The 10381-nt window shown below is 51.0% G+C and overlaps 1 protein-coding gene across 4 annotated transcripts in view; it reads right to left on the reverse strand.

Moving 5' to 3' along the window:
- Asb2 (ankyrin repeat and SOCS box-containing 2) overlaps positions 1-9927 on the reverse strand; it is a 36284-nt gene extending 26357 nt beyond the window's left edge. For 3 of the 4 annotated variants that reach the window (XR_593075.3, XM_039112072.2, XM_063261766.1), the window contains exons 1-2: positions 9638-9927; positions 139-415 (exon numbers count right to left, since the gene is read on the reverse strand). Coding sequence is in view for 3 of the 4 variants with exons in the window: in XM_039112072.2 (XP_038968000.1) it covers positions 139-344 (206 nt within the window). In the remaining variant the exon portion in view is untranslated. The remainder of the gene's footprint in view (positions 1-138; positions 416-9637) is intronic. The other variant, NM_001011984.1, reaches the window with a different exon arrangement.
- Between the last annotated feature and the right edge of the window lie 454 nt (positions 9928-10381).

Below are 10381 nucleotides of genomic sequence, written 5' to 3' on the forward strand. Positions count from 1 at the left end.
TGACTTTAGGTGACAAACGCAGATGGCTAAGGGGTCAGAGACCAGGATATTTCGGTTCAGGATGAAGATCTTGGGGCATCTGAAGCTTGAGGGATGCCCAGGGGTCTGTTTACCCTCCATTAGCTTCTCCTCACTTACCTGGTCCATGGGTGGATATGGCCTGGCTGGTGGTTGGTCTGAGAGGACACAGAGGTCTCAGCAGGGGTTGGGCCCCGAGTCTTGTCTGCCAGGCTCTGCTCAATGGCCATCTGGACCAGCTCCTCCTCACTCAAGCTGCTGTACAGGCTGTATTCCTCATGCCCAATGGCACGCTGTCTGCCCCGAGTGGAGATCTCAGTCGACATCTTGGCCACCTCTGCCCCAGCTTCCAGAAGAGTGACTCAGCAGCAGCCAGCACACGGCAGGTGACCAGTCCCTGTGAGGAAACCAAACCCCCAGTCACTGAGTGTCTCACAGGGCAACCATGTTTGCCCAGGGCAGACTGTGGGATTGCACATTTTTAAACACGTATGTGTGTGCCTGCACGTCAGTATGTACACCTGACCGTGGATGAACACGGAGGACAGATGCCGACAGCTCCTGCAGGTAGGTTTACAGGTGGCTGTGAGGCACTTGGTATGAGGGTTCGAAATCAAACTGGGTCCTCTGCATGAGTAGCAAGTGCTCTTAACCACTGAACCATCTCTACAGCTCACTCACTTTTTTAAATTCATCCATTTGGCCATGGGATCTGTCTAAGCATCCACCCATCCTCACAGCCAAATATCCGCTCATCTATTCACCAACCCCCTATCCTTGAAACCATTATCCATCTGTCTACCCAACTACAGCTATGCCCACCCGTCTTCTCACCCATCCTGCCACCCATCCATTCACTCTCCCACCCATCCTCTCACCAATCCTGCCATTCCTCCTCCCACCCACCCTCCCATTTATCCTTCCATCTACCCTCCCATCCATCCTCCCATCCCCTTCTCACCCATCCTCCCATTTACTTTTCCACCCATCCTCCCATTCACTCTCCTATCCATCCTCCCATCCGTCCTCCCACCCATCCTCCCATCCACCCTTCCATCCACCTCCCATCTGTCCTCCCATCCATCCTCCCATTCAGTTTCCTATCCACCCACATGTCTATCTGACTATCATAGCCATCCACCCATCTTCCTCCTCACTGACCAACACATGCACTCAACCACCACCCCCTCCGCCCTTTCTTGCAACATCATCCACCAGCCTATCTGACCTTCTAACCATACATCTACTCACCTATCTACACATCTGTCCACCATACATCCTTCTGTCTGTCCACTTCCTAAGCCACATATCCCCCATGCTCCTCCTACCCATTCCCTTTTAAACGTATCTGAGCACAGATCTACCCACTCACCATTTCCATTCCAGGAAGCCCATCTGTTTATACAGGTATGACTGCATACATTAACTGATAGATTATTTCTTGTGCAACTACTCTGGGTCAGGCACCCTTCTGGGGACACAAAGATCTCAACATCCTGACTCCTGCCTCACGAGGCCACACCATGTTGGACACATTCCTCCCATCCAGTCACAGCTGTGTCCCACACTGGCACATCAAGACTGCTCTTCACCGTGGGAGGGCTGAGAATGCCTTGGATGAGTCAGACATGGGCTCATGCTTGGGATCTCATGTCCTAGTTAAAACCAGCCATCGCAACAATTTCATTACAGAGACTCTCTTCGAAACAATACAAATGCCTCAGAGAGAGCGGAGCAGGGGGAGTGAAGCTCTGTCAGCAGATGAAATCGAATCAGCCTAACTTGTGATATTTACTGGCTTGCAGCAGCGTTATCACAGGTCAATGGTTCTCAGCCCTGGCTGAGCATTCAAGTCACAAGAGGTCTTTGAGGAACACCCCCCAAGTGCCAGCATTCTACTCTGGCAAATATTCATGTCCTTTCCCCCAGAGACAGTGGTCCTTCTCCTTCCCCTCAGATATTGGGCCTAAGTCCTCATGACTTGCTCTCCCAAGGGGAAGCGACTGGGGATGACACAACAGGCACATGAGAGATCTCTTCTTTCTTGCCCAGGGGAACTAGCAATTTCCCACAAGACTTGCTTCCTTGCAGCCTGGGCCCCCAGAAAGAAGAAATGCATCAGGCTCCTGAGATTAGACCAGCTCCATCCATCAGGGATCCCTGTCTAGTCGATGAGACACGCCCCCTCAGCCAGTGGGAGAGCAACACCTACTCCCACCCCGAACTACCCTCAGTTGAGTGGGACCCACTGTGGCGCAGCCCCCATTTCCGGTCTGTAGCTCAGAGAATCTTTCTCACCTGCAGGTTTGGACCTTGGCTACCAGTGCGTGGTCTAAAGACCGCTTTGCTGTGTGGCTGTTCTTGTGGCTCTGGCTAACTGGTACCCAAGAGAGAGGTCCATCTCTGAGAGGACATCCAAATGGCTTGCCACCAAAACACCAAGAGGCAGCCACTTCATTAATGTTGAGGGTTTCAAATTTTAGGCTAAACCTCCCCCGCCCCGCATGGCTCAAAGGAAAATAGCAGAAAATCTAAGCGCCAGGGAGGGGGTGGAGTCGCCACGGAGAATGTGGGGTCACTGGGAGCTGTGATGAGGATTGAAACAGCACCGAAAGATGACTGAGCCTTGTCTCCTGCTAGTCCTGGGGCCTCCTGTGTGCCATTGTGTGTAGCGTTATGGGCCACAGTGGGAGACGATCATACTCTGGCTTTCCTAAGAAGAAACACAACAGAGTGGGCGTGTCTGGAAAGCCCCGCTCTCTTGCACCCAGCGCCTCTGGCCAGGGACCTGGAGTATGTGTGAGGGGAGATGTGTTGTGTTTACAGAGGAGCACAGGTTCTCAGGGGCCTTCAAGACTACCTGCCGACTGGATTACTTGCAATGGATTACCAGCCTACAAAACTCATAAAATAGTTTCATATTCCTGTCAAAACCCCTGGACCTAACCAAAGGTCAGGCACACAAGAAGTATTTAATAAGAGCAGGAGAATAAACAGTAGAATCAGAATAATGTTTAATTCCACGGGAAGACTGGTTTCTGAACTGGGGCCCCTTGCTAACAGCTCTAGCCTTGCCCTGCCATCTGCTGGACGTGTGAGGGATTGCAGCCGTGAAGTAGCTGCTAACAGCCTTGGTTTGTAGCTGTGTTTGCAGAATGCATGATATTACAGCAGATGTGGAGACATCAGCTGACACACAGCGAGGGACTGGGAAAATCTGAATATGATTTGAAGCTCCCCGTGGGGCAGCCTCCACCTCCTCATGTCCATTCAGGACCTGCTCTGGCTGGCAGTTTTCAGAGGAGCCGTTTGACAGCCTTACCCTCTTCCTGGTTTTCTTCCATTTAACACGAAGACAGGACAAAAAAATATTCCCAAGACAGCCTTCTCTTTCGGTGAAAAGGATGGCTGTCAGCACCTAAGCTGGCCCCCATGTCCACTGAGCAGTGTGGCAGGGCAAGAGCTGGTCAGAGTTGGGACAGGTGGGCTCCATGTTCACCCTCATCCAGCCTGCTGCAAATCCCCAGCCCTCTACCCTCGAATCATTCTAGACCTTGGGGGACCAACTGCCTGGCCTCCCTTCTCCTTGATGTCCCAGTTTCACTCTGTACAGGCGACCATCTGTACAGGAAGTGGAGACCCTCGCTCGGGGGGTTCTTGAGGTACACAACAGTGGAGGTCACAGGGCAAGCACAGTATGTGTTTTCAGTGTGGGGGTCATGGAGCACTGGAGCATACATGTAGAGGGTGAGTTGCTGTGCTGTGCTCCTGAGCCAGGTGTCACCCAGAGCTGCTCTGCCAACCAAAGAGAAGGAGGCTTGCCACCAGTGTGCACACTCATGGTTGCCACTGTGTGGGCCGCATTGTGAGTGTGCAGTAGGAATGTTGTTTTCCTGTCTGATGGCAGGAGGTGACAAGAGAGGGGCTAGAAGGCAGACTCTGGGCTCACATAACTGCTGCTTCTCTTTTTCTTTTTTGCATTTGTACATGAGAGAGAGAGACAGAGACAGAGAGAAACAGAGACAGAGAGGTGTGTGTGTGTGTGTGTGTGTGTGTGAGATGTACCTGTGTATGTGAGTTCACAGGTGTGCTTACATGTGAGGTGAACATGTACGTGTGCCTGTAGACCTAAGGGTGACATTGGATGTCCTGGTTTAATTTACTGAAACAGGGTCACTCAATGAACTCCTTCATCTAACATGAAGACAGGACAAAGAGAAAAGATTCCTAAGCCAGCCTTCTCCTTTGGTGTAAAGGATGGCTGTCAGCACCTGAGCTGGCCAGCTTGCCCATGTCTCTTATGTACTGGGATCACAGGCAGCTGCCATGCCTGCCGGGTTTTTCCATGGGTTCTGGGGATCCCATCACTGGTGCTTGTGGTTGTGTGGCAGTGGTTGTACTCACTGAACCACCTCCATGGCACCCCTGCCCTCCCCAGCACCCCCTGCTCTCCCCAGCACCCCTGCCTCACTACCTTTTAAGGTTTTAAAGGGAAACTGGGGACGAGAATAAAGACTCTTTTTAAAAGATTGTCTATTAGTGTTTATTATCTGTGCACACATAATAAATGTATACTTACAAATGTACTTGCAGTTTGGTCATATAATAAAATCCTCCATGTAATATATACCATATTATATGTGTGTGTATATATGTACGGCCAGCTCAAATCTGTGGGTTCTGCATCCATGAATTCAGCTAACTGAAGTTCAATATTACTCATGAAAAATGTTCAAGTAATCAGAACACGTGTAGACATTGTTCCTTGAACAGGTATAGACATTATTCCCCACATCATTCCCTGAACGATACAGTGTAACGACCGCCTTGGGGGGGAGGGGCTGTGCTTAATCCAGGGATGGTTCAATGGGCACACGAGCAGGTGCTCAGGTCTTAAGCATCTTGGACTTCGCTATCTACAGGTTCCAGGAACCCATCCCAGCAGTGCCGAACAACAGCTATGTGTCTAACACTCACGCATCCGTAGTATCCATTAATTTGTTGTGAAAGTTTCAGGGTCTCCAGAATGTCCCAAGACCTTTAACCTTGGGTAATCTTAAAAACAGACTGTTCTCAGCCTGTGCTGATTAGTTTTTGTCAACTTGACACAAACTAGTGACACCTCGAAGAGGGGACTCTCAATTGAGGGATTGCCTCCATCAGATTGGCATGTGGCCATCAGATTGGCCTGTGGACATTCAATTGATGAAGGAAGGCCCCACCCACTGTGGGCAATGCCATGCTGAGCAGGTCTGGGCTGTGTAGGAAGCAATCTAAGTAAGCCAGCATAGAACAAGCCGATAAGCAGTGTTCCTCCATGATCCTTGCTTCAGTTTCTGCCTTCAGGTTCCTGCCTTGAGCTCTTGCCCTGCCTTCCCTCGATATTAGTCTGTGATATGGAAGTGAAAGCCAAACCAGCCCCAACCCCAAACCCAGGACAACCCAGGATTATTTTCACTCAATATCTTTATCACATCGACATGGAAACAAGCAAGAACAGCACCTGGGGAGTATTCCCTTCCCATTGTACAGATAGGGAAACTGAGGCTCAGAATGCCAAGGACACATCTACCTGTCCCTTTTTTCACAAGACACCCCCGTCTGTAAATGCCAAGGACGATGGCAAGAGTTCCTACAAACGACTTATCACCTCGCCCTTCTCAACGGTGTTGCTCCCCTCACTAAGATGAGACCCAGGTCAAAATCCCAGGGTGGGCCTTTGGCAAGTGTATTGTTTGCTTTCCTGTTGCTGTGATGAAACACTGACCCAGAGCAACTTATGACCGAATTTATTTTGGCTCACAGTTCCAGAGGGATAGAGTCCGTCATGGCGGGGAACCATGGCAACACAGGGCAGGCGCCAAAAAGAGAAAGGAAGCCGAGAGCTCACATCTTCAAGGACAAGCACAATGCAGGGTGCAAACTGGACGTAGGGCCAGGAACTCTCAAAGCTCACCCCAGAAACGCACATCCTCCGGAACAACCTCACCTCCCCACAGTCCCGCCCCACCCCAAATGGCGCCACCAATCAGGAACCATGTTTTCAAATCTACAAACCTATGAGGGCATTTCTCATTCAAACCACCACAGCAAGGGATGGGGCTGAAGGGCCTCTGGTATCAGGGCCTTTTTATAGATCCCTGTCTCTCAGTGTAGCAACCATTTGATCATCATCATCAAAGGAGCTAATGCTCCTTGCAAGTGATCCTCAGGACGCAGCCTGTTGACCTTCCTTCACAGAAGAGTCAGTGATAGCAAATCTGAGATAGCAAGTCGCTCTCCCTTGTACACTCCTCCCAGCCACATGCAACTCCGCCAAAATACACATGGTCCTGTTTGCAGGAGGTGCTACAGCAGAAGTTCTCAACCTGTGGGTCGCGACCCCTTGGGATCAAACGACCTTCTCATGTGGGTCGCCAAAGACCATGAGAAAACACAGACTGATATCAGTAGCAAAAATTACAGTTATGAAGTAGCAGTGGAAGTAACTTTATGGTTGGGGGGTGGGGGAGTCACCACAATGTGAGGAATCGTATTAAAGGACTGCAGCATTAGGAAGGTTGAGAACCACTGTGTTAGTTCTTTATAGACTGTGGAGGGTTAACAGCAGGGCGACTCCATCTACACAGCTGTGGGGAAGTCTCTGTTAGGGTGAGACTTTCTGCTTTGGGGTCACCCACACTCTTGAATGTGACCCGTTACCCCTGCTCTGTAAATGACTCATTGGTTGGCCAAGCTGGACTTGGGTGGAGTCGTGCTTTGGGCTGTTGTCAGAGGCCTATCTGGAGTGAGTGGACATTTGTTGGTGTCTCTCCAGGAAAAGCACATGGGACAGGCATCGCAGCATCTAAGCACACCAGGACTCGGTGCTAGTCTCAGAGCTTTGATGCCGGTCTCAGCCGAGCTTGTGATGTTGGGGTGTCAAGGCGTTGGGCATTCTGAGACTAGATCAGTGTCTGTGTGGGGGAAGGGGTGATATGATCTGCTCGGAGTTAGAGAATGCAGTCAGCATCACCACATAGGACTCTCCTTCCTTTGTATGGAGGGGAAACTGAGGCCCAGAGAGGTCCCAATGGGAGTTGATTCTGCCCAAAGCTAACTCTGTCCACACTCCAACACCAGACCAGAGAATTATTATTATTATACAGAAAGTAGGAACCAAGGCTCCATCTGAAGTGGAACGCCCTTCCTTTTCTTTGTCCAAATCTGGGGGTGTTCTCTCTCTCTCTCCCTCCCTCCCTCTCTCTCTCTCTCTCTCTCTCTCTCTCTCTCTCTCTCTCTCGTCATCTGGAATCCTAGCTCTGGAGTACATTGAGAAAAGCCACCTCAAAAAGACAGTAAGGAAGAGGGAAGAGGGTGAGAGAGAGAAGTGGGGGGAGAAAAGCAGAAAGAAAAAAATTCCTTTCTAGGTTTTGTACAAATACTGTATTCTAAAGAGCTAGTCCCTCACAGAGCTAGAGGCCACTGAGGTGTTGCCTGTGAGCTGTAGCTAAGAAGACTCTGAGAAGCCTGGTTCCCCTTATCCCCCACCCCCAAGTTCCTATACTGTTGCCTCTCCAGGACCGGGTCACCTTTGTCTCACATGCCAGAGTGCAGGGCCTCTCCCCTGCCTCCAGGCCCTGCAGGGCCTGGCAGCGTCTCAGGCTCTTGCACTGAATCCAGACACATCAGTATGGCTCAGTCCACAGGGCTAGACGCAGGATTCCAGGGCCCTGACCCAGTTTCTGCCTAGCCTCTGGAAATGCCGAGCTCTGCCATCTGCCAGCAGCCTGAGGTGACAGTGATGGGTGGGCATGGCTGGCCGCTCCTCCCCCTCCAGGCAGTGGAGGACTCTGCAGCTTAGAAGAGGGAGGACTGGAAGCACTCTGTGTCCCCTGCAGGAGGATTCTTAGATCTGGTCTGTGGACAATACACGGTGCCTGACAACACTGTGAGGGTGTCAGGGAAAGGTCCTGCTGGGTTCACAAAGATGCTGACCGCCACAGTGTCAGCCTGAAAGCTGAGGGAGTGTGGCTGTGAATGTGAGCCCCTGAGGTCTTGAAGCTTAGCCTTGATTCCTAATTTCAGCATCTCATTGCTGTCCGGCCTCAGACAAGACCCTTAACCTCTCACAGCCTCAGTTTCCAAATCTTGAAAAGGGTGTCAACATTTACCTCATACTCATGGTGGCCTTGAGAGGGGTCAAGGACATAATTTACCCTAATTAAGTCTTTGATGGATACTGGCTAACATGAACTGAATTGTTCTATATCATGAAACCATTTCAGACCCCCACGCAGAGGAGAAAGACGATCCTCCCAGTTACCGCCCAAGACTTCCAATACTGGTGGTCACACATACCAGGTGTGGCCTCCTAGTGCCAAGAAGGACCAGAAATATGAGATGGTTCCTTCTGATGGGCACACATCCATGTTTTGAACAAGAATGAGCTAACGAGCACTCGTGGCTAAGGTCGGGCTGTGACTGGGGGCTGGCCTGGCATCCTCTCCGAGCCCCTCTGAATTCCCTCAAACCTTGCCCCACACGGACTGCTTGAAGGAGTTGAGTTTTCCTGCCACAAGTTGCATCCCTGTTGTCCCTCCATGCTGTCCCAGGCCTGTTCATGTCAGTCCATCTCCCTGGCAATGCAAGATGTAGCTGGAGATAAACCCTACCTCCCTCCCCTTGGCTCATACACTTTGCAACTATGTTTCATCTCCCCCAGGTCCTGGAGTGAACGTTCCTCCCTCCAGCCTCCGTGAAGGCTTCATTCCTCCCTCCCACCTCGGGGAGTCTTTCTCTCGGCAGCCCTGTCTTTTGCAGTTGGCGTCTCCCTTCGTCCCAGCTGTCCTTCTACCCAGAGACCCCTTGCTCTCCATGACAACATCCTGTCTGTCCTTCTAAGATTATTTATTGCCTTCTTAAGTACGGTGTTTGTGCACGTACACATGTGTATGTGCCTGTACGTGTGTGTGTGTATATATGAGATAGTTTTTTATCTCTGCTTCCCATGTAGTTTTTCTTTACTCTCCTCTAGGTAACACTTCTCATTCCTCACCCTCTCCCAAGCCTCCAGAAATGGCATGCAGAGCCCCTGGCATCAGGTCGTCACCAGCCGCACATTACTGTTTGTGTGTAACCCTCTTAGTGACACAGACACTGAGTCCTCTTGCAGGAAAACCCCCATCATTGGCTCAGCCTGGAAGTATTTCCGAAGGGCACCTGTCTGCCACAGACACCACCAGAGACCCTACACACCCGACAATAGCATCAGTGCTCACTCTTTTCACACGTCCATGTTTAGAAGCACACACAACGGAGTGGCACATTAACCCAGAGTCCTCCAGAAGAATAGCTACCATGTGTGCAGAGCGCTGGTAGCCTGCCTGCCAGACCCAAAGTCTCCAGTGTGTGCAGAGCTGGAGAGAAGGAGAGAGAGAGAGAGAGAGAGAGAGAGAGAGAGAGAGAGAGAGAGAGAGAGAGAAACACAGAGACACAGAGACACAGAGAGAGACAAAGAGAGGTAGAGGCATGGGCACAGTTTGGCTACAGGTCTCAGTGAGTCCTGAAGCTACAGGTCCCAGCCCGCCCAGCAATTCTTTTCAAAGTCTCCAATGACCAAGTCAAAAGCAAGCATTACCTGCGAGGCTCTGTGGCAGGGGCACAGGTCTAGGCAACAAAGAGATTCTCTTGACTGTCTGACTTCAGAACATGCTCTCTGAGTTTGCCTCCTGTGCTGGCCCTGAGCTTCCAGCTGTTGTGCCAGGCAGCTCTGAAACATTCTCCTTTGAAGCAGGGAGTTTATTTCGGGCCCACCGCATGACCAGGGATGTCAAGCCAAGCTATAAGACGTTATGACTCTCAGATTTCCCTTCTGAAGATTGCACTAAGGAAGCTGTGATCCCGCCCTCCACTCCTCCGGGGGCACGGGAGACAGGCTCCCGCTTCAGAGAGCATCCCGGGCTTCGGCACTCACGTGATGTCATCATTTGTGATCCTTGACATGGAGCCCATATATGGGTATGTTTCTAGAACTACCCAGGCCGGAGCTAGAGAGGAGGGAAATGCAGACAGACAAGACGGGGAGGGCGCACAAAGAGAGACAGAATAGAGAAAGAGAATAAAGCAAGGGAGAAAGAAGGAGATCCCTAAAGGAGAGACAGGAAGAGGGAGGTGCATAAAGACCCTTGCATAATACCCTTGAGAAAATTCAAGGGCCAGTGTTGAGCATGCAGCAGGTGGCCAAGGCTAGCATTTGGTGACACCAGCTGTCCAGAATTGGATGCTCTGGGGTGGAGCCAAGGAACACAGGCCAGGGCACAAAGCAAGGGACCAATGAGCACAGAGCATTCTGCAATCCCAGAAAGGGTCAGCCACAGAACGG

The sequence above is a fragment of the Rattus norvegicus genome, chromosome 6 (assembly GCF_036323735.1).
Source record: "Rattus norvegicus strain BN/NHsdMcwi chromosome 6, GRCr8, whole genome shotgun sequence".
NCBI lineage: Eukaryota > Metazoa > Chordata > Mammalia > Rodentia > Muridae > Rattus > Rattus norvegicus.